The 25,631-nt window shown below is 34.1% G+C and overlaps 3 protein-coding genes across 3 annotated transcripts in view; 2 read left to right on the forward strand and 1 right to left on the reverse strand.

Moving 5' to 3' along the window:
- Nucleotides 1-2,635: 2,635 nt before the first annotated feature.
- On the reverse strand, nt 2,636-16,886 carry LOC128207620 (thymidine kinase, cytosolic-like). Its single transcript, XM_052910662.1, has 7 exons — nt 16,723-16,886; nt 15,713-15,744; nt 15,363-15,476; nt 11,183-11,276; nt 9,590-9,679; nt 8,780-8,899; nt 2,636-8,492 (listed from the first exon to the last, which is right to left on the reverse strand). Exons 1-7 carry the CDS (start codon nt 16,789-16,791, stop codon nt 8,253-8,255), a joined length of 759 nt encoding a protein of 252 aa, XP_052766622.1. The 5' UTR covers nt 16,792-16,886; the 3' UTR covers nt 2,636-8,252.
- Nucleotides 16,887-16,947: 61 nt separating this feature from the next.
- On the forward strand, nt 16,948-17,649 carry LOC128215593 (uncharacterized). The gene has a single exon (XM_052922308.1). It carries the CDS (start codon nt 16,948-16,950, stop codon nt 17,647-17,649), a length of 702 nt encoding a protein of 233 aa, XP_052778268.1.
- A 1,182-nt stretch (nt 17,650-18,831) lies between these two features.
- Nucleotides 18,832-25,631, forward strand: part of LOC128207631 (uncharacterized) — a 28,260-nt gene continuing 21,460 nt past the window's right edge. Inside the window, 5 exon segments of the mRNA XM_052910672.1 lie at nt 18,832-18,846; nt 21,955-22,562; nt 24,221-24,363; nt 24,700-24,836; nt 25,481-25,612. Of these exon segments, the coding sequence (XP_052766632.1) occupies nt 22,003-22,562; nt 24,221-24,363; nt 24,700-24,836; nt 25,481-25,612 (972 nt within the window). The 5' untranslated portion in view covers nt 18,832-18,846; nt 21,955-22,002.

Here is a 25,631-nt window from a genome sequence, read left to right on the forward strand (position 1 = left end):
GGTACGATTTCAAACATAAATCAACAAAGTGAAAATCAAAATAAAAACTGAATCGAGCGATTTCTTTGTAATAACATTATCTAGTAATGTGTAAGATATCAATACGATGTTTTGTTGTTACGGAGATATTCATACCTTTTGATGCCTTGGCGGTGTACTGGGTATAGATGAAGCAAATAAATAAATGCACAGGGGAAAGCTATTAAGTGGACTGGGGATAGTAACGATGTATTTAGAATCAAGAGACTGTGATAATGATTACGGCCTTTTACCTATACGCGAGCTCGAGGGAAATTGTTCGATGTTGTCCAAATCGAGGGATGACAGCAAAAAAATGTTGCTGTTTTTTGTATCTGTATGCACTTAGAACTGTTTCATTCATACAGATTAGTTTACCATGATGTGTTTTTCACAAGCATCAACGTTCGAGTCGCAAATATCTAAATATTTGAAATACGCCAGTAATCTGATTTATTTAGGAACACAAAACATTTGACCGTATAATGTATGTGGTGTTTGCCATTCATGTATACAGTATTGCTTTGTAAATCAAGTAGGTACGTTTTTGCACACAGAAAGTCATCAGTAGGGAATGAGATATTGTGATCAAATTTGGAACACGTGAAGCTTTTTTCTAAGCTTGGGTCGATGTTGCTATTACTTAGAACAGAATAATAGTCTCTGCTCGTTCACTTCAGTGAGAAAGTATGTATTGTGACCAACCCTGACAATTAAGCAGCTTGCATATGTACGTTCATTTAGGTGAGCATGGATCAAACTCATTGTTAACTAAAGTTTGCTCAATAATTTCTTATCAAATTGTACTCCCACTTTTTGCAGATTATTTGAAACAGACATACATGTATATTGTATATTAGCAGTGTTACCCTTCAATTTTTGTCCCATTTTACATGTTATCACCAGCCCACATATCTCAACTTTGAAACTATCCTCAGTACATAATACGGCTATCCCCAGTACAGTACGGTGAACATTTCTAAGGGCATATCTTTAACAGTTTAAAAGTTCCATTGCCAGTTCTTACATTAAAAATAGTTGAGCTTATGCTTGTGAAATCCTTCGATTAAGATTTTTTATTCATTTGATATATTTCCTAAAAATAACAATACTTGTCGAAATTCTGTAAGTTTCGAGGTGATCATCTCAGATTTGAAGAAACATATTATGGGGTCTGCTAATTCGTAAGCACTTTAAAGTATACCATAGGCCAAATTTGGCATTCAGCTATTAGTGCAAACACTTGTTTCATTTGTGGATACGGTAGACATGCGTTAACACAGCAAGATCTTACCTCTGGTAAAGAAAAACAACTGCATAATTGTCTGTTTACTTATCACTTTTTGAGCTATATCCGGTGTCCGTTCCCATACAGTGAGCTTGTTAGTGAAAAAAATAAAACACTGATGAGGCAAATAACATCAGAAAAGTGAGAACTAGGGTATAAAAGAGAACACAATTTAGGTAACATGATAAAAAGTGACTGGTGAACTGGTAAAAGGATAAAAACACTGCTCGCTTATCTAATGCTTAATGGTTGCCACAGCCACTTTGAATGTGTCAGGGGTGGGGATAGTGACAATATGATTTGGCAAACTCTTCCAAAGTAAAACCTAGTGAGGATAGAATGAAAATTTGCGATAGTCAGTTTTTACTTGAATTTGTCTGAAACATAGTGGGTGCATTAGTCTGGTAAATCTTATTGGTGTTTGAATATAAGATGGCAGCGTAATAGCAATATGATGATGGTATATGTTGTAAAACATTACAAGTCGGGAATCCAGTCTACGTTGTTCAAGTGAGCGCCAACCAAGACTTTCCTGCATGTTTGTAACACTGGAGAGAGAAGTCATGTTTAACCCAACGAATAGCCCGACATTGAACCATTTCAATTTTATTGGTGTTTGATTTTGTGTGTGGGTGCCAAATTGTGCTTGCATATTCTAACTGCGGACGGACAAGGGTTTTGTAAGCTAAAGTCCTAACACTTTCTGTTTTTGTTTTTATATTTCTTTTAATGAAGTTGAGAGTATTATTTCCATTGGTGGTAATTCTTGAAATGTGAGTGTTCCAGGTGAGATCTACCACCATAGAAATACTTAATGGAAACAAAACTATGGCTTAATGTTGTTATAAAACCCTAAGTTAAGACTATCGGGGACAAAACATAAATATTGCTTCCTGAGAGTACTGTAATGTATTCAACATTATTACTTCATATCTATCATATGAATAGCTTTAATAAATTAGTCTAATAGTTGAACCCATTGTGTCAACTTCTGCAAGGACCTTGACCATTCACAAAAAATTATATGCACTGCACCTGGTTTGAACTTTGTGGCAAGTTGCACCAGTTGCAAAATGTGTCAGCGATTCATTACTGTAAGGCAAATTATTTAAGCAAGCAATATTTTAGTGCTGCCCTATTGTGACAAAAGCTCACCAAACTCAACTTGAGCTACTTGACCCAGATATACATTACTGAAGACCTGGGAAGATTACCATATTATTCGTCCCAGTGAAGACCATGAGCAGTGTCTTCTTGCAGAGACAATCTCAAGTGTGGCGAATTTACAATCTGCCAAGACAGGGTTTATACAAGAGGAAGACGGACATTGGATACCTTTATAACAAAGTAAAATAATATACAAATACATAAGTCATTCGTAATAGATACCCTTAAATTTGTAAAATTAAGCACATTTAATTGTATGAACACATAAAACAGGCATAAATGTGACTTACTGTGCCTAAAAGACTGAACATTATACATTAATAGTAAAATAAATTATCACTGCACATGACACAAACTATGGTTTGACGAAACATGGCAATTATCAAAAGAAATGCTTTAATAATAAATGCTAGTGAATTCCTCCATGTTATGCCAGTCTATAGAATAAAGATTTGCAGTGCTGGAAGAGCAAAATAATACCATTTATTCATGATTTTTATCCAAATGATATTGCAGTTCAAGAGTAAACATTAATCCATCAACTTAATGTACTTTATTTGGTACCAGTTCTTCACTATAAAATCACACATTTGGTAATTTCAAAAACAGAAAATTATCAAAATACGGAAAAGTCCTGGTCTTCTGGTCCATTTGATAGTTGTAAAACAGGGTAAGAGCCACACGCTTTAGATAGCGAAAACAAACATTTAACATGTGAAATAATTGGATATTAACAAAAAGTTATGTGTGACATCAGATCACACTAATGAACACATGCAGGTGATAAAATCATGAACAGTATGCAAAACAGCACAATAATGGGTATATTACAAGAATGGATACAATACATTAACACATTAAAAATCAGTTAAAATTCCAACTTTAAAAAATAGCTGTCGCCAGTCCTGTCCGGCATTTTATTCTAACCATATACTACTTATTGGTGTTAATTTATTAACTTTAGGGTCAAGCTCCCTCGGAAAGTAAAAAAAAATGATAAAGTGTTTGCTAGTTATTGAGTTTTCTTGCTTAAAGCATGCCATGTTGGCCATTTTGGGTGTGTCGCCATTGATAGTCCTATTATTCAAGTAGCGTTAGTATTGACAAAATGTATGAAAAATGTTATTTCTGTGGTGTATTTTATACATAACTGTTTTAATTTATCAATTCTCAAACCCTCGTTCAAAACACATTACCGATACATTCAAAATTGCAAAAAGTTGCGTGTCGCCAATTTACATCAGATACGTTAACGCTTTTCACAATACAAAATTTATTGCACAATATAAACATAGAATATTATGATATGGCGTATTATAGTACTGAAGGTATGAACTAACATAATAAAAGTTAAAATACATGGCATGATTTATGTTTTGTTCACACGATGATGCCAAATCCATAAAAGTGCCAGTCAGACAGTCAAAACGCATCAGATATGTTAAGCTGTTAATGCTATTTGTGACAACAACTTGACTGTCACCAGTCCTAAATGTCGGCGATTTGTAAGTATATATGTATACCTTTGAAAACATATAAGAAGTAAAAATGATATAGAAAAATTAGAAAAAAATAAGCATTATACAAATTATGCGCATCAGATACGTTTTCATCAAATACGTTAACAACAAAACACAGATCATCTTATCTCATCGATTTTCCGTTTTTTTAGTATTCGTGAATTATTTCAACTGTTTTTTTAAATGTCATACGTATCCCAAATGATGACGTAATCAACAAGATGTCTGAATATTAAAACATACACGTTGAACAGGTCATTTTGGTGAATTCGTCTTTATACAGAGGTTAAGTGAAACAAGCTTTTATTGAATTTCACATACTTTGACATTATTATTTATTGTTAAACTATAATTTACTACATCTAGTGGGTTATTAATAAAATAATCACTGTCGTTCCTATGAAAAAGCCTCTCAAACAATGTTAACGTATTTGATGATTTTGTTAACGTATCTGATGATTGTTCTTGTTCGAGCAAACTGAGGAAAAAAATAGTGTTGTATCGTCTCCAAAATGTTACAATGCCGTTGGAATTCCTAGTGTTGTATGTCGCAAGTACAATTTTATTCTTTAACCTTTACTTTTGATATTTGTCTAGGTCAAAGATGACCAAAAGTAGAGCCGAGTATCAGAGAGAATATAGAGAAAGAAAAAAGAAGAAGGATCCTAACTATCTGAACTCAGAGCGTATAAGAGCTAAAGGAAACAGAGTGTCGATATCCAAAACGAGTAAGAGAGAACAATCAGCAATAAGGCATAGAAATAAAGAGTACAGTAAAAGATACAGAGCCAAATTAAAGATTAAATCCACATTGAATAAACCAATCAAGCCAGGAATTGATCTCAGAACAAGTTCCAACAGTATCAAGTTCGACTGATACTTGTATTACGGTAGAACAATGCCAAGAAAATCAAAGTCAGACAACGTTACTACAGAAAATGACAGTAAAGCTCAATTTCAAAAGAAAAAATCAGGCCAGAAGATAAAAAGGTCTAAATGTTTGCGACAAGCAAGCTACAAGGTATGTTCACTTATGAACAAGGTAAATGAGCTAAAGAGAGAAAAGAAAACACTGCAGAAAAGATTTCAGAGATTGAAAGAATAAAAAAGAAAGCCCAATACATCAGCTGGTATGTCATCAGTACGGTCTGATGATAAAGGAAATCAAATGACGCCTAGATCACAAACGAAGCATGACTTAAATATCCTTTGAATAAAGAGTCGTTCGAGAAAAGTAGTGAAAAAACTTGAGATGTCAAATGCTATTCTTGCTGAAGTAAGAGATGCAGTACAGAAGACGAAATCTCAGTCAGAGAGAGGAGTGATTATGAGAGTGATAATTGGCAAAATATTGAAAAAGTACAAGTGTCTAGACACTGTCCGAAAACAGACTGGTCTTGGTAGAAAGGGCATGAGTAAGACAAACACCAAACAGGTCAACCCTATAGTACGAAAGCGCCTTGAAAAAGAGAGAAACATGATCAAGACAAAAGTCATTCAGTTCATGGAAAGAGACGATGTTAGTATCCAGATGCCTGGGAAGAAAGACTGCAAAACTTATGAAGGTGAACAGAGACAAGTGCGCATCCTAAATGATTATCTAGGAAACATATATGAGATATACAAAGCTGAAAATCCAACAGAGAAGCTGTCAAAGTCAGTATTCAGCAGGTTCAGACCAACATATATACTGTTGACAAACTTGATTTCTAGAAATACTTGCCTCTGTAGCAAACACCAAAACTTTGCAATGAAGTTAAAAGCGATGAGATCGGCAAAACTAGAAATATTGCCCAACCCTGAAACAGTAGGGAAAACTATAAACATGGATGGAATGATGGATATTTTGTCCAAACTAGACGATTCAGAAAAGGTTACATTTGAAAAGTGGCAAAGGGTGAATGATGATGATGACAGCAAGAAGAGGATGAAGATTGTAAAGGTGGAAATGGAAAAAGTAGAATTTCAAGTATGATGAGAAATGAATATGATGATTTTCTGGGCCATGTTGGGAGGGTAAGATCTCAGTATGAAGCACTGAAACAATTGAAAGCAAACTTGCCACCGAATCATGTAATAGTAAACATGGATTTTGCTGAAAATTTTACATGTGGGAACATGGATGAGATTCAAAGCGCCTACTGGAATGCTGCATCTGTGACACTTCATCCAGTAGTCGTATATTACAAAGACGACTCCGATGAACATATGAATTACATCTTTATTTCCGATGTTGGCAACCATAATGCTACAGCTGTGTACACTATCCTGAAAGGTCTCGTTCCCTGCATTAAAGAGATGTTACCCTCCACAACAATGGTCCACTACTGGACTGATAGTCCATCGTCACAGTACCAAAATAGGTATATATTCAACCTCCTGACAAAGCACAAAGAACTATTTGGCACTGAAGCTCGATGGAACTATTACTAATGCGGACATGGCAAAGGGCCATGTGATGGACTAGGGGGTGTTGCAAAAAAACAAGCTGGCAATGCCTGCAAATAAGGAAGGGCGACAATACAAAATGCTAGACTTTTTTAACTGGGCAAAGGCAAACCAAAAAAGCATTAAGTACAAATTCTACTCACAAACTGAGTACGATAACAGTGCAACTGAACTTAACGAAGACAAATCGAAAGCAATCCCTGGAACAATGAAGCTCCATGCGATCATTCATGTAAGAAATCAGTTTTACACAGCTACTACATCTTGCTATTGCGCTCGGTGTTTGGCAAATGACCCATGCATGCACTGGGAAACAGTTCAAAACAACAAACCTGAAAATGAAACATCTAATGGGCAGAAGCATGTCCCTGCAGTTGGAACGTTTGTTCTGGCCATATATGACAGAAAAATTTACGTGGGAAAAGTCTTAGAGGTTGACTGCAATTCTAAGGATGCCATGTTTCATTTATGGAAAAGACCCGAGGCAAAGGTCCGATGCTGCTTTTCAGATGGCCCTCAAGAGCTGATGACTTGTGGGTTAACTTCGAAGACATCATATCTACAATAGAAGAACCTTCCCCCTATGGCAAGACCAAGAGGCAATACCGATTGAACAATGATGATGTCGCCTTAATTGCTGATGATAAATAATTGTTGTTTCGACGTTTAAACGTTCCTATTATTTTCACAATTATATGAGAATTATCACTATATTCAAATATTCTCATATAGTTATAGTTATATGCACCTTAAACTGCGATAATGTATGTAGTTGTGGTATAAAAATGATTTAACAATTATGGATACAGTTGATGATGTTGGTTTATGCTGTTAATTTTAACTTTGTTGTCAGTTTACTATGTTATTAAGTCAATGATGTTTTCCATCAGATACGTTAAAATTTTAGTGACCTAAGATTCACGTAAAATATATTTTTAGATATCTAGAAACATTAATCAATTTATACAAATCAACTGAGAAAGTTAGCGTGTAATACTTATAAAAATGACTTTATATTGTGTGGATTATATTAGGATATATGAGGAATGACAGATATGTTATATAAATTGAAATTTTAAAGTTGTCGAAATATTAGTTATGTTTTAATTGAAAGCATAATGACATGCCTCAAACCTAAACAAAACATATCCGATTTTGATTATAATAAATTAATGTTTCTAAATTTCAATTAAAACTTGGTATTAAATAACGAAGTCCACTTTTGACTAAAGAATTATCATTATTTAACGTATCTGATGCATTAAAACTAAACCTTCCTTAACTTGACCAGTTCAGACATTGTGTATGTGATTACAAATGACCCACTATCAGTTTTCTGTTGCTTAAGTGTTCTAGTTTCAATAAATATTGAGATAAAAGTAAACATATTCAGGTTGTTTTTCTACATTTTCATCAATGAAGTTGGAATTGTAACTGATTTTGAATGTAACAGACACTATGACACTACAAATAATGTAGTATATTATCTACACAGATAAATAAAAATTCTATGTAATAATCCACACCTTTAAAATCTATGCTAAATTAGTTAATAAAAGGAATAGCTTGCTAAAGACAGGGCTAAAATTTAAACTAATTCTATCAGAAAAAAGTTGATTTTCAATTAATGTAAAATATAAAAAGCTTAAAAAATTGGTCAACAGTTAACATAGTTAATACAAATTGAGCTGAGAGGTATATTTGCGAATTATGAAAATATGGAACAATATTTGAAATAGAAGTGATAAAATAATGAAAATATCACTGAAGAGTGTCGATGCATAGATAAATGGTAATACTGTCAAGTCTGGTTAGATTCTTGGTGGTGCGGTAAATGTGAGCTGGCGGTTGATGCTTCCAGTCAGGTCTTTGAGGGATCGTTCTTCCTGGAGGGTGGGGGTACCTCGCTGTAAAGAGGTCGCAGACTTGACTGGGGATTTCAACTTGTATGGGGAGACCATTGGGGACTTCCGTGGAGATTTTTTGGTAGGAGATTTGAAGCAGTCTCTACAAACTGCCCGATACATGTCAGCCCCTCCTATCACTTCTACCTGCAGATTTTAACCAAAAAAATTACATGAACGGGAAAAAAATCAGAATGCATATAAAAAATAAAAAAGATAACTGTTCAGCTGAGCTCCATATTAAATGTAGTACAAAGTTCCATTTGATATATGCAAAAAATGGAATTCTCTTAAAGTGTGGTCATTTTTATATGTGCGCGGTTTTCATTATTAATTAAACCAACTCTTTTTTTACTAAATGTACTTCATGTGTATGTATTTAAATGTTTAATTATCTATCCATAACCATATCCTTAGATCATTTAGATTCTCACCGACTGGTCAGTGGTCATTCTTTTTGTGAAGTAACCATCAGAATTACATGTCATGCACACTGCAGACAGCTTGATTACATTTTCTGCCAGTGGAACCAGATTCAAGATGTTTCCAAATCCCTGAAATAAAAGTGTCCAGTTAATGATAGTAACAATACTTGACACACCAGTGTATTGTTTTTTTTTTAATTTCTATTGAATCACAATGAAAAGTAGTTATTAAAAAAAGTTAATTTTTACCATATGTAGAAGCAATCTTTGTATGTTTATGTTTATTTAATAACAACGCCTTACATTAAAATTTAAATACATGCAGAATGGCTAAAATGCACTCTAAAAACTAAAATAAAGAACTTGATCGTATACTTTTATTTTATCTTGTTAAAAGATTTTATCATAGAATTGAAATGTTGGTTAAAATATGTACATAAATACCATTTAGATATATCAACATTAGACACTATCAAAGAAGATAAATCTTCGCATTTATTCTTAAAAAAAGATGACACTCTATCAAGCTTTTAAATATAAAATAGGTTCTCTATCGAAGAGTTTAATCAAATCGGTACCATATGATAGGCAAAGAATAAAAGATAAACAATAACAAAATCTTTTCTTAGCCCAGTGGTCGAAATAAGCACAAGCCTGTAAGCGATGCACTGGTCAAATGCTTTCTGGGCTTCCTAATCCTGAATTTTATATAGCACCAAGCGCTGCTAAGCATCAGACTTAAGAAGTTGGGCATGTTCAACCAAAAGATGAATTTCCATGACTGTTAGCCATTACTATTGAAATCAGTTAAGAGCCTACCTTTCTCTGGAATGTTCCATCTAATGCTGCAACAATGACCACCTTGCCTTTGTCTGCCATCTCATCACAGAACGACACAACATCTGGGAACTGAAGTAGTCAGAAGGAGTAACATACAAGTCTCTACATAATGGATGTATTTGTTTAATTTACTCAATTAGAAAGATACAGCACTTTTTTGATACATTTTCACTAAACACTGAAAGAAAAAGTTTTGGTAATAAGGACAGTGTTTTTTTTCTGACTAAAAATGGGACTAAAATTCGGCACCACTCACAAAAAAAAAAACCCATCAAGTACTAGAAACAGTATGCTTTTCCCAAAACTTTGAATATATTTTTTTTTTTTATGAAGACAACTATTAATAAATCTACTAGTACCGATGTTTTAAAGTGGTCATATTTTCTTTAAAAAGCAGGCTTTGCTTTCTCTTCTTGAAACAATGGTAAAGTTACAATTTTAGGCATTTGGCGCAATTTTACAATTCAAACGATCCTAGCCTCATTCAAATAACGGAAAAAATGACTTCAATTTGTTAAAGTCTTATCTGTAGCACTGCACACAATTATCATATCAACTACTGGAATTATCAACACTTTGCTAGACTTATGTCAGTATGGTTATTTATTAACTAGTATGTAATTTATCATTAAGAAAACAAGAACTGTCACGGAGACAGCGCGCTCGACTATTCCGCCGCTTTTCAGTGTAAGGATTGAAAAGTTTTGGCCAAACATGCATGGATCACTGTTAGATTAGATTTCAATGCAATACATGATGTATTTGCTGAGATATTAACATAAATGTGGTTTTAACCAGAATTTTTAAGTGTAATAATAAAGGGCCATTATTTGCAAAACACAGTTATCTAACTTGATTATTCAATTAGGTTGGGTGGTTGTATAAAGTCTCAATGCAATTTATCTAGTAGTTGCTGAGATATTAACCTATGTGTGCTTGCACGCAAAACCTTAACCAGAATTTCTAAGTCAAATAATAAAAGCCTATTTTTTGCATTTAATGCAAACAAGAGTTATCTTACTTGGTTAAATAAGTAGGTTGGATGGTTGAGTACCATTGTATCAATTCTCAATGCAATACCTCAAGTAGTTGCTGAGATATTAACCTATGTGTGCTTGCACGCAAAACCATAACCAGAATTTCTAAGTCAAATAATAAAGGCCTTTTATTTGCATTAAATGCAAACTAGAGTTATCTAACTTGGTTAATTGAGTAGGTTGGATGGTTGAGTACCATTGTATCAAGTCTCAATGCAATACATCAAGTAGTTGCTGAGATATTAACCTATGTGTGCTTGCATGCAAAACCTTAACCAGAATTTCTAAGTCAAATATTAAAGGCCTATTATTGGCATTAAATGCAAAGTAGAGCTATCAAACTTGGTTAATTAAGTAGGTTGGATGGTTGAGTACCATTGTATAAAGTCTCAATGCAATACCTCAAGTAGTTGCTGAGGTATTTACCTATGTGTGCTTGCACGCAAAACCTTAACCAAGGGGTGACGCCGACGCTTGGGTGAGTAGTATAGCTCTCCATATTCTTCGAATAGTCGAGCTAAAAACCTGCACATACAAACTGTCCCTCGTCGATGCCAATGATTTCGTACTGTAGAGCCTCTTCCTCCAGGTCTGCTAGTTTTGTAGCTGCTACTGCTGGAAGTGTTTGTCTGAAAGCAACAACCACATACTGAATATGCTGCTTTGTCTCAACTGAATACTACAATAGAGAAGAAATCATGTTTCTTCCCCTCCAAGCAGTTAATCATTGCAACATACTGCATACTACAAATAGCAAATGCAGCAGTCAGAATATAGCACAAGTTCACAACACAGGGTGGGAATTATTTTCACAATGTGAATTTGGCCTCTAAAATTAGTTGCAATAAGAACTAATTTTAATTTCGCTATGTGGAGAGTCGTGAACAGTGCTTCAGACTCATTTCCCCAAAAAGAAAAACTTGATGAGGAAAGGCCTTAAGAACAAAACCTATAAATGCATCTAAATGTAATGTCAAACAAGAGCAGTCACAGACAGCTATATCCCCCGCCTCATGGGGCATTTAATGTAACAACAGCCAATCAATGGTAAGGGTAGTTTCTAAGGAACATAAGAAATGTGTAAAATTAAGAAAGGGCAATAACTCTTTCAAACAAGAGCTGTCACAGTATGTGACGAATGCCCCCGAAGGTGACATTGACCTACGAACAAGGTCAGTACATGAAAACTTGATCTTGCCTTGACGTGTCAAATACATATGGCAAGTTATTTTAAATTGCCTCTGAACATAAAAAAATACCACCCATACTCGACAACCTACACTGTTATGTCCTTATATTCAGAATCCCCTTGTGAATAAACACTTAGTGTATCTTTCACCTTAGAGGAGTGTATCTTTCACCTTAGAGGTAGGGACATGGGTCTTGCACATGACACGTCGTCTTGGTATGTGGAACACATGTAGCAAGTGATTTTAAAATCTGTCCATACAAGGGAAAGTAACAGCCCTGACACGACAACCTAAACTCTATGTCCTTATATGCAGCACTCCATTGTGAATAAACAATAAGTGTGACCTTGACCTTTGAGGTAGGGACACGGGTCTTGCACGCAACACGTCGTCTTATGTGGAACACATGTGGCAAGTTTTTTTAAAGTCTGTCCATACAAGGGAAAGTTACAGCCCGGACACGACAACCTATACTCTATGTCCTTATATGCAGCACTCCATTGTGAATAAACACTAAGTGTGACCTTGACCTTTGAGGTAGGGACACGGGTCTTGCATGCTACACGTGGTCTTGGTATGTGGAACACATGTGGCAAGTTATTTTAAAATCTGTCCATAAAAGAGAAAGTTACAGCCCGGACACGACAACTTATACTCATATATATGCAGCACTCCATTGTAAATAAACACTAAGTGTGACATTGACCTTTGAGGTAGGGACACGGGTCTTGCACGCGACACGTCGTCTTGGTATGTGGAACACATGTGGCAAGTTATTTTAAAATCTGTCCATACAAGGGAAAGTTACAGCCCGGACACGACAACCTATACTCTATGTCCTTATATGCAGCACTCCATTGTGAATAAACACTAAGTGTGACCTTGACCTTTGAGGTAGGGACACGAGTCTTGCACGCCACACGTCGGCTTGGTATGTGGAACACACGTGGCAAGTTATTTTAAAATCTGTCCATACAAGGAAAAGTTATAGAGCCGGCCGGCCGGACGGTGCGCTTTTAATATGCCCACCTTCAGGGGCATAAAAAGGTCAAATTGCAAAAGCCTGACAATATGCGCTGCGTCACTATATAGTCATAAACGTAAGAGGAATTGCGAAGAAACCAATTTTAAATGTAAAAAAAGGGGCAATAACTCTTTCAAAAATGGCCGAATTGCGAAAGCCCGACAATATGCCTTGCGTCACTATATAGTCATCAATCTGTGAAAGTTTGGTAGAAATCGCATCAAAACCGTAAGAGGAGTAGCGAAGAAACCAATTTTAAATGTAAAATAAACAAATGGCTATAACTCTTTCAAAAATGGTTGAATCGCAAAAGCCTGACAATATGTGCTGCGTCACTATATAATCACCAATCTGTGAAAGTTTGGTAGAAATCGCATGAAAAACGTAAGAGAAGTTGCGAAGAAACCAATTTTAAATGTAAAATAAACAAATGGCTATAACTCTTTCAACAAGAGCTGTCACAGAGACAGCGCGCTCGACTATTCCGCTGCTTTTCAGTGTACGGATTGAAAAGTTTTGGCGAAACATGCATGGATCACTGTTAGATTAGATTTCAATGCAATACATGATGTGCGGAGATATTATCATAAATGTGGTTACGTGCAAAATTTTAACCAGAATGTTTAAGTGTAATAATAAAGGGCCATTATTTGCAAAACACAGTTATCTAACTTGATTATTCAATTAGGTTGGGTGATTGAATACCATTGTATAAAGTCTCAATACAATACATCAAGTAGTTGCTAAGTTATTATCCTATGTGTGCTAACATGCAAGACCTTAACCAGAATTTCTAAGTTGCATAATAAAGGGGCAAAAATTATATAATATTAAAGATAGTTATCTTACTTGATTAAATAAGAAGTTTCAATGGACGGGAGCCTGTGTGTAAAGTTTCAATGCAATACATGATGTATTTGCTGAAGCATTGACTTAAAAGTGGTTACATGCAAAACCTTAACCAGAATTTCTATGTTGAATAAAAAAGGGGCCATTATTTGAATTTAATGCAAACTAGAGTTATCTTACTTGGTTATTTAAGTAGATTGGATGGTTGAGTACCATTTTATAAAGTCTCAATGCAATTCATCGAGTAGTTGCTGAGATATTAACCTATGTGTGCTTGCACGCAAAACCTTAACCAGAATTTCTAAGTCAAATAATAAAGGCCTATTATTTGCATTAAATGCAAACTAGAGTTATCTAACTAGGTCAATTGAGTAGGTTGGATGGTTGAGTACCATTGTATCAATTCTCAATGCAATACCTCAAGTAGTTGCAGAGATATTAACCTATGTGTGCTTGCACGCAAAACCTTAACCAGAATTTCTAAGTCAAATAATAAAGGCCTATTATTGGCATTAAATGCAAAGTAGAGTTATCAAACTTGGTTAATTATTTAGGTTGGATGGCTGAGCACCATTGTATAAAGTCTCAATGCAATACCTCAAGTAGTTGCTGAGATATTAACCTATGTGTGCTTGCACGCAAAACCTTAACCAAGGGGTGACGCCGACGCTTGGGTGAGTAGTATAGCTCTCCTTATTCTTCGAATAGTCGAGGTAAAAATGGTCGAATCGGGAAAGCCCGACAATATGCGCGGCTTCACTTTATGATCATCAATCTGTGAAAGTTTGGTAGAAATCACATGAAAAACGTAAGAGGAGTTGCGAAGAAACCAATTTTAAATGTAAAATAAGCAAAGGGCAATTACTCTTTCAAAAATGGTCAAATCAGGTAAGCCCGACAATATGCCCTGCTACACTTTATGATCATCAATCTGTGAAAGTTTGGTAGAAATCGCATGAAAAACGTAAGAGGAGTTGTGAAGAAACCAATTTTAAATGTAAAATAAGCAAAGGGCAATAACTCTTTCATAAATGGTCGAATCGGGAAAGCCCGACAATATGCGCTGCTTCACTTTATGATCATCAATCTGTGAAAGTTTAGTAGAAATCGCATGAGAAATGTAAGAGGAGATGCAAAGAAATGAATGTGGGACGGATGGACGCACACACATGCACGGAAGCACGCCTACCATTACTATATCCCCTCCCCTTTTCAAGGCGGGGGATAACAATAAATATAATATTTAAACAATAAACAGCTTGTTCTTTTTAAACTGTGCAGGACACTCTAATATTTAAACAGGTGACAAATTATTTTTGGGGTTTGCAAACCAATGGAGTCAACCGACTAGTTTAATTTTGAAGATTTTGACTACAGCAAAGTAGACATGACAAGTCTTTAATGGCAATATAACCGTTGCAAGGTTACACAAATAGTACAAGTCCTTATTTAAAGCATATCAAGCCCAGCAGGCTGTGATAAAAAAATATTTTCATGTTTTTCCTATTGCACTTTTAGTGTCTTTTTGCTTAATATTCTCACCAGATAATAAATTAAAACATCAAATTTGTTCTCGAAAAATTGATTTTCATTCAATCACTTGCAATACTGCATAGGGTAATTTATTATTTCAAGCAAGTTACAAAACTGACCTGTCATGTGTTGCAATGTTTTCCTTATCATAGCGGATATCTTTCGCATACTTGACCACTAGACAGCTGTAGTTGGCAATCTGGTAGCGCTTCATTCTCCTCATCAACTCTGTTCTGTTGAACACAATTTTATAAAAGATGTGAAGAATTTTGAAGAAAATATTTAAATGAAGTTATTAAGATTTTTCCATAGAATACCTGCATGCAAAAAACAACAATAAATATCTATTTACTGATATATTCATTTAAAAAGTTACAGCTTCCTGACGTTTAAAAATAAACCTTAATTTGATCTTTGTACTGGTCTTACAACCTGGCTTAGAATGGCGTATTTGAAATATTATACTTACGTTTTACCAGAAAACATGGGTCCAAAGATAACCTGCAAAATTGAAATAAAATAATAATTTTAAGTGAAGTTTGAAAGAGATTGTTGGAATTCAATTTAGGGAGTGATTTGTCTAATTCAAAAATGGTTATAACAATATATATATAAAATTTTCTTTATGGAAAATATGTTGTTAACACAGTACCAGGTTTTATTCAATGTAACAATGGACATTTTTACATTTCACATAATTTAACAAGTCTAAATAAAACTTCTGTTGGTCTTAATATATAGCAGTGTCAGTGTTATTTTATTTTTTGTAGATTCAATATTGGAGATTAAACTTATGGTGTAAAATGCTTATAAATATTTACATTTGATGATATGCCAGGGGGTGCATGTTCCTTGCAAACTTTGCAATTCATTTTGTTCACAATGTTCAGCGTATTGACAGAGTATGCAAGATCGATGTTCAGGCCATTCATTCATTTTTTTTACAGATTTTAATAAAGAAGTAACAATGCTGTCAGTTGTTTCTGATGATTTTATAGTCTTAGGACGTCTGCTCGTTTCTCAATTTCTATCCATAGAGGAAGTGCATGGGTGAAAGTTGGAAATTATGAAAAACCTGAAATATTTTGCTGGGGGTCCCCGGTGGGTCCAGGACAAAACCCTGATAAAACTGATGCCTGTCTTAAAGTACTTTAATATATGGCTATTAAAATAATATTTTGAGTTTTTACCAACAAGTTCATACACAAATACAAAGATTTTAATTCATTTGGTCAATAAACTATCAAAATAACAATTATTTGTAGAATATAAACCCTTCATATACATGTATACAAAAAAAAATAAAAAATATTGATTAAAATGAATGAGTTCTGAGTGGATTTCAAGTTTTGAGTGGATTTCACGCTCGATTCCTGTATCACCCTGTACCCTCTTTAACCTATCTCAAATGAAGGAGTTTGCAAAATTGCTTTATTGGAAACTGATAATATTCAGGTATTTTATTTTAATACAGCTTACCTGAATATTGCCCATTTTCTTTGCATGACTTATGATCGGAGAAGATATAGCTGGGGAAGATGACATCATTTTGACCACTTTCCAAAAAGTGAATAACAAAGAAACAATTGATATTGCGCGAAAATCTATACAAATTTCCCTCCAACACAATCAGTGTTACCTAAACGCTTAGTTCGACGCGTAAACGTTTGATATTCAATATATTTATTGATCCAAAAGAAAATAATGACATGTAAAATTCGGCTTCTCAGTGGTTTAGTAGGTTTAGAACTTTCACTGGACTTCCTAACAGCTACAAAACCACAAAGCAAAAACATTCACATATTCACAGACTGCCAGGGAGCAATATTAACAGCATTTTCAAGAGAGATTCCCAAGAATACAATTGAAACCGTTTTTAACATAAAAACATATGTAACAAGTTTAGAGGACAATGGTAATACACTCCATGTGCACTGGATACCGGGACATAAAAACATAGAGGGAAATGAGCTGGCTGACAAGCAGGCAAAAGAAGGGGCTAAGAAGGCAGCAGAATTTGATGAAGCAGAATTCAATGATGAAAAGAAAGATGCCAGTGATGTCATGCAAATGATGAAAAGAAAAGCCATTAATGAAAAATGGTTAGCACAATACCGTTACTCTGAGAGGTCTTTCGCCATACATAACATCTTTGTCACACCAGGGGTCAGAAACTGCGGTGGTGAAAAGAAAAGAAAAAGTTTCAGCCAAATCAACCAACTCCTTGGGGGTCACACCTGGCTAAAAGATCACTGGTCAAAACAGACACCAGACCAAACAGACAACTGTTGTAGTGTCTGCCAAGTTCCTGAAACTGTAGACCACTTCATATTCTACTGCAAAAAGTACGATGAAGCTAGAAGAGGACTGGGAGAAAGAACATTGCAAATACTATACAGACATTGAACACCCAATGCAGCAATTACGTTGGGGTTACTAGCGGTAGAAATAGAAGAAATAACGAAAAGTGCGAAAGAAGAACTGATGGATTCATTAAAGCTTATATCTGTCGGAAACAAGCAGGCTATAAATATTTCATTTGATTAGTTTTTTTTCTTTTTAAAAAACACACAACTTTCCAAAATTCGAAGTGTCAAAAAAGTAACAAGAGTGCAAGTACATAGAATAAGGCACATAGATGATATCGGCAAAAATATTCGATAAAGTACATCGAGACCATAGGCGACGAAGACGCCATATTTCGACAAACAACAACAATTAGTCGGTCAATATACACCGTCAATATAGCCACGGACCTATGTAGGTCCATGATATAGCCAATGTTTTCTCTGTTACGTCATGATCTATACCGACTGAAAATAAAAGTTGATTTTGTTCATGAATAGTAATACATCAGGAATAGGAGTTTGAAATAATTACTCTGACATTGAGAATACATGAATATTGTGATCTTTGCTATATAATTTATTTTTAAGTAACTCGTCATTAGTCCAAATAATTACTATATTAATCTTATGTGATTAAGCAATATTTTCTTTAATATAATACGTTAAAAACTGCAGGGTCCTGTAGAATGATATATACACTAGCTTTAATTTGTAAAAGTACATACTAACAATCTTGATAAAACATGTAAAGTTACTGTTGAGCCGATTTGAGGCTATTTTAATAAACCATTGTTATATCGATTCTCATATCGGAAACCAAAAAGATAAAGGCGTAAGTTGATTTTGTTCTTTATATTTATTTGTAAATATTTGAGTTTTAGCATATACGAGATGAGCTTATTTCAAGCCCTGAAAAAAACATTATTACATAGTTATAATAAAATGATGAAATCGTAAAAAATAATGTATAAAAATACAAACAATTTAAAACAAAGACAGATTACATAATTACAGCGAGTTTCGTGCATTTCATGTAGGTTATTACTTTGTGGAACACAATAAAAAGAAATATACATCTAATTCTTATTTTACAATAAGACACACACAGAATGAATGTAAAACATCACTGTAGTTTTTTTTTTGCTTGACTGGGCCTTATCGAAAACGAACCTTGAGCCGGGTTTTAGTTTTTTTTCTTTTGGTTATTATTTCTTTGAGGCGCTTAAATTTAAAATGGCGGGTTTGACATAAAAATGTAAACAATGCTGATGGCTATTTCTTTGTTTGCATATCTACATGTAATTTATCCTTTCACGCATTCCCTCATTTTCACTAGGTAATTACTTGAATTCGATATTCAAAGGCAGTCTATTTTATTTATTACAGCGACTGATTTTGGCTGAAAAAAATGGGAAAAAATGCAGCTTGTTTTGATCTGTTTATTAACCTTGTCACTTTGCAGAGCGTTCAGGGATAATTTTTAATCATTTTGACATTAAAACATATGTTCTGTCAAGAAAAAAAACTGTCATAAGACTAAAATAATTTATGGCATTGATCATATTTGACTGCGCATTGACATAGTTTTGGTCCCTGCTAGTCCAAATAATTGTTCGTTGGCAGATTTTTTTTACGTTTTTTGATATGGCAAATCATACATGTACAAATTGTTTTGTACCGAACGTTGGAAGTTGTTCTGATTGGGATTCCAGGTTTAAGCAAATTGCGCCATAAAATACCATAAAACAAGAAATATTACTAGATAATGTTCTGTTAACCCCCCCGCTGGAAATAGTAAACATGCATTAGGGCATTGTTTTTTTACATTCACCTAGACCTTGTTTACGGAATGCTGTCTGGAAATGGTACATATCACATGAAATTACTTGAACTACATATCACATGAAATTACTTAAAGGAAAGGCACTTTAATTACAATCATTGTCTGATTGTAGTGAAGTGTAAAAACTCAAGGTAAAATTCCTCTTCTCAACGAAATACTTGTATAAATGTTATATTACCAACTTTATATGATTGAAAACGTTGTAGATGTTGAAAGATACATCATTTATTGTGTCACCTGACTAGGCGACATATAGGGGTTACTTTTGGCGGCGGTGGCGGTGGTGCTTAAAGTTTTGTTGGGGGCATATTTTATAGAATAAAAGAGTTATCAACTTAAAACTTCATAAGTAGATAGATCTCATGGAGGAAAATTGCAGTGCACAATAACAGTAACTATTGCTTTCTTAGTTTTAGAGTAATTGCACTTTGTTAATTTTCATGCTTAAAGTTTTGTCCGGGGCATATCTTGAAGAATATAAGAGGTATTAACTTGAAACTTGATAGATCTCATTGAGGGCAAGTGCAGTGCACAAGAACCATAACTCTTGCATCTATATGTTTAGAGTTAAATTAACAAAGGGCAATAACTCTAAACATATAGATGCAATTTTCGTTGTTAATTTTTGTCCGGCTTAACATTGTTACCTTCATTTCAAATGCCACCTAGACTTGAAAGTTAAATGGCAACATCATTGTCTATAAACGAATAAAATGCCAATCTAACAGCTATAATGTCCACAGTAAATAATATGTGAGGGGACACATCCGACTCGCGGAGTTCTAGTGTAGATTTTGCAGTGTAAATGATTGTTAGTTGTGACTTGATTTGCATAAAACAGGAAAGAGAATCACCTTTCCTAAATAAAAAAATGTTAGTATTAATTTATGGCTATAACTCAAACCTATGCATATATATTAGAAAAAAAATGAAATTATATTGTTTATACATTATTTGTTTTGTCTTTTTTTCTTTTTTTTTTTGAAGGGTTCAGGCAACCTACATTTGTTTATACATATAATTTGTGAAATTTTCTTTTAAAAACTTGTCATGGATAAACAAATGCAGACCTGTCAGGGTCACTTGGATATAGTATTGACCCTCAGCCACCTGCCACAGTCCCAAAACAGCCATCCAGCTTGCTTGAAGATATAAACCCACAATAAATGATTACATTCAATAGTTGTCTTCAAAACTTGCATATGTGTATCTAATTTTTCACACTTAGATTTCCCAGTTTGTGGAATTTTTCGCGCTTCAATTTCACAAAATGAAAAGGCTAGGCTCTCTTGGTTGCACAATGTAGAGGTATAAATATATTTATGTATAAGCGTAATATATAAATGAAGTCAAACTAAATATTCATTTACTGAATATAAATGAATTACAGGTGGTTAAATTAAAAATAAATAAATCATTATTAGTCACTGTATCTATGATATTAATATCTTTGATATGATGAATTTCATGATTTTAACACTAATTCAAATGCTGATGTTAACATCATTTTATGTATCAACCTAATAAACAGTAAACTTATATACATGTACATTTTTTTTTTAATGTATTTAAAAAACAAATAATATTGAAATAATTAGGTATAACCTACAGTGTTTGTTATTTTTAAGCTATTTCAAACGATTGATGTGAGCCCTGAAAATGGGTTAAAATGTGTTTTATGCAATGTGATTTACAAAAATATCCACACAAGCAGGAGGGGTTGGACCAATCCTCACCTCCCCAATTACAAAATATCTTCCGGCGCCACTGATTATACATTGTAAAAACTACTTTCAATTTGCATTAAATATAATCATTGTTTTGATTGGCTGGGATTTTGATTGACGGTTTTCTCTCTTTGATGAATCTCTTGTTGAGAAAAATTATGCTATTATTTCATTCAATTTTTGTTAGTCTTGACATTTAAAGTGACACTCTTATTCAAAAAATCAATACACATGTAAAACAAACCTCAATTTGAGCGATACACCCTCAACTACTTACTAAATAATGCATTTATGGAAAATATTAATTACCGGTACTATTACCATTATTATAACCGTGTATTTTATAGCTGAAAATGCAAAAATATTAAATAATTGGTGAATGCTAAAAGATTTACTGCGATCTACTATGGGCTCATAAGGTAGCAATACTGTGTTTTCTGCACATTAATTTTCTTTTAAATTAAACTTGGTATCCTTCATAACAACAACTGTTTTCGACATTTGTTTGTCCTGGTATATGGTATATTAAAACAATTGTATCAAATGTGTTAAATGTCATTTGGGGGTAATAGTGCATCTTAAATTGATGTCAAAATTGAAGTTGGACTTAGAGAAAATTTGCTGTGCTTTTAACAAATACCCTTTACTGGCACTTGAAACAACCTTAATGACTTACTGCGCTTTAACATTACCCTTTGATTTGACACTGAAAATAATGTTTTTTCATAACTATTTATACATGGGGCCATTAAGTGTATGCCGTTTAAACAAATTCATTCTTTATCCTTTTCAGGTTGATCAATTGCAAGGAAATAATTCTTCATTGAAATGGTTTGATTGAATGCATAAAGCATTCTTAAATGTAAAAGAGAAAATGGATGAGGAAAAATCCACATCAGTCAAGGCAGAAAGAAAAAGAGTGTACAAGTCCATATTTGGGCCACAATCAGACTCAAGTTCTGAATCAAGTAGCAGCAGTAGCAGTTCAGATTCTGACGATGAGTTCTCACCACAGACAGGTAAACTGGAAGTGAAAAATGAAATCAAAGAAAATTCAAAAGAAGAAAGTGAAAATACTGAATCAGTAGAAGACAAAGGTAAGAACAAAATGAATCCCATTAAAGAAGAATGCTCAGCCAGTCAGAAGTTGACGGAGGAATCTGTGTCCAGCGGGATACCTGACCTTCTCTCGAAGGACCAAAAGGCAATGTTGAAAGAGCTATTGGTCAATGAACTGAAATGTGCTGTTGATGCTGTTGCTGGAGACAAGACTGACTCAGCTGATGATTCTCCAGATCGACCAACTCAACTGTACATGGGGCCATACGGCAAGATAAGGTCGCCATTTAAGAAGGTCTCATCACTGCAGACATACTCAAAGCAATGCAAGGAAACTCAAAGGTAGATTATGCTCCTACAAAATGTTGATTTATACTGTAAGTGTATATTATTCCTGCTGAGTGATATATTTTTGGCATTGTCAGTTTGTCTCTCTGTCCATCCATCAACAGCCATTACTATGTAACTTCTTGACAGACATGAATGAAATCATGAAACTTTTGTCGAAGTGTGTACAAATGTGTAACCAAAGTGCACTGGCACTTGCACATGCATTATCTGGATCTTTTCAGTAACACAGAAACTTCTCTTGAATTAGTTAAGAACCCTTAAATTTATATGTCTGGAGCCATTTCTAGATGAATTTATGAAACTTATGTCAAGTGTGCATTATCATAGTGTACTTGCGCATGTAATAGTAACGATTCTTTTGGATGAGGGAATTAATGCAAGAGTTATTGCCCTTTAATTAATGATCAGAATGATCAAAGCTAAAAGTCATAACTACCTAACTTATAAAAAGATACTTATGAAACTTATGTGATGTATGTATAACTATAGTGCATTTGTGCACATGCAAAATTTGTCTAGATTGGGTAGGTAACATATGAATAATTAATTATTATTCTTAAATTATTAAAAAATAGTCCTTTCAGGAAGCATTGTGTGTATCTTTTTATTGAGTTCAATAACACAAACTAAAAATGTGTAATAAAAACTTAATTGGGGGCACAAGGTAATGCTTGAGCAATTTTTCTTTTGATAATATATAAAGTTGTAAACCCAATTCATTTTTTCTGTGTAACATTAATTCTGATGGTTTATTTAATTGAACTCATGTACAACTGCAGTAAAGTGCTGAGTACTGCTGTTTAAGCAATGTTATGAAACAGTTCACTGCATTGAAGTGTGCCATTTTTCTTTGAAATTAAAGGGAATAATCTTAACTTTGTGGTTCATATTTGAAATATTCATTATTCTTTCTTAAGATCAAGGAGTTATTATTACTTGCCTTTAAAACATGTGCTTGCCTCCAATGGTTATTAATTTCCATTACTCATAACTACTTTTCATGTGCCATGTGATTTCTTCACAATTTGATTGATTAATATTACAACATTTAATTTCGCTCATCCCTTTTTACTCCTTCACTGGTTTCATCTACTGTTTGCTTTGCTTTTGCTGTCTTGAAAATTTTTGGTTTTCGACGATGCATCATTGGATGTTGATATCAATTGTTGAGTTGTTTGTAATAATTTGGCTCGATATTAAAGCTGTTTAAAGTAGTTACTGATGTTCAGGTAAGGTTACAGGTTACTTGATTTAATATTTGATTCTGATGACTTGTATCACATTATAGATCATAGAAGTTCACCTATTTACCAGTAAATCAAATTGCTTGGATTCAAATTCTATAGGCAATACAATTAGTTTGTCAATTCATTACATAGAACCAGCTATCAATTTATTATAAAGAAGATAATTGTTTGTTTCAGTGTAAGATCACAATATATTCCACCGACTTAATACCAAATGATATACTAATTGCAAGTAAAGTCATTTTGGAAACGACATCATTGAAATTTGTCCCAGCCCTGTGTGCGCTGACCTTTGATTTGTAACTGAGAGCGGGCTAATATATAAATATCAATTTTATTTCACTGAGATATCTCTATAAACCACAGGAAAGCATATAATAAACTGAAAACTTTGTCTGCCAGGAAATTGACTTCACCACCACGGAAGCGAGCACGACTGTTTGTGGTAGAGGATGATCATGATGGGCACTTGAGTGTCGAGGAAGGAGACAGCAGCGATGAGGAACCAGGTGACACCAGCGATCAGCAACTGATAGAACAGCAAGGTATGATGGGTATACTAGGGAGATATTCTTATGTTTTTTTTTATTTAGTTTATTGTTGTATTTGTTAATCTTGTTGTACTTTCTGCAAAGCATTATTTAAAAAAAAAATTGTGGTTATGTCTTGAGGTCTTTGTTTTAAAATATGAAAGTTTAGATTTCGTGTTCTGAATGAGGTTTCAGCAATTGATATCAGGGATCTAACTACTGGCACTGACTGTTTTATTTTAAATGGTATAAAAAAGGTAACCTTTTTGTATTTTTTTCTGCTTGTACCTGATTTGATTTTAATGATGTAAGAGTTGTGTTTCATACAATGTTCGTTCTGCATTTGTTTAGGTGTTGTAAGTGGAGACGAGAGTTCGGAGGGGGAGGGCCTACAGATCGATGAGTCTGACCAGGATATGGACGGTAAACTGGACGGCAAGTCTAACAAGTTTGCCCTCTCCGCCATCAACGTCAAGTCAATTATACATGTAAGTCTAGAATTAAAGTGCTACACTTTTACAGTACAGTAGTGAACATTTTAAAAATCCCCTGTCACTGTGCAGGGCTTGATCAAATATATATATATATATATATATATGTATACTTTTACATAACAGACTTGGTACTAAGTTAATGCTTGTTGCCTTAACTTTTATTTCTGACAGCTGACAGAATCTACTGATTGCAAATATGTGACTATCAATTAGTGAAAAATAATACCTACAAGCTAGCTCAAAGGTTAATTATTAAAAATGGAATATTATATTTTATTTAAACTGATGAATTATAAAACTTGTCATCAAAGCATTTAAATTTTACCAGTCATTTGACTAAAATCTTGTACAGAAAAAATGTTAATTGTTATTTTTTTATCTATGTTCCCATTTAAAAATATAACCCCCGTGGGAAATGGTCCCTTTAAAAAATTACCCCCCCCCCCCCCCCCTCAGAAGCAAATTTACCCATTTGGGGTTGAAATTAGTGAAAAAAGACACCCATCCATATACACTACTAATTGCCTTCCCCCCATGCGTTATATGTTTTACTGGAACAGCCCTTACTTCAATGAAAAATAATCAACATTTAATAAGAGAACACTTTTATACATATATGATTGATTTTTTTTCTGTAGAAAATCATCACAAATGAGAGTGTAGTTGAGATGGTTCGGAAAGCTGTGCAGGAGGAAATGGCTGGGAAGGAGTTTGAGTATGAACCTAAACTCACCCGCGCCAAGCTGAAGCAGTTTGAGGCACAGGGACAGGTATATATTGGTTTTCAAA

Source organism: Mya arenaria, chromosome 2 (genome assembly GCF_026914265.1).
Source record: "Mya arenaria isolate MELC-2E11 chromosome 2, ASM2691426v1".
Taxonomy (NCBI): domain Eukaryota; kingdom Metazoa; phylum Mollusca; class Bivalvia; order Myida; family Myidae; genus Mya; species Mya arenaria.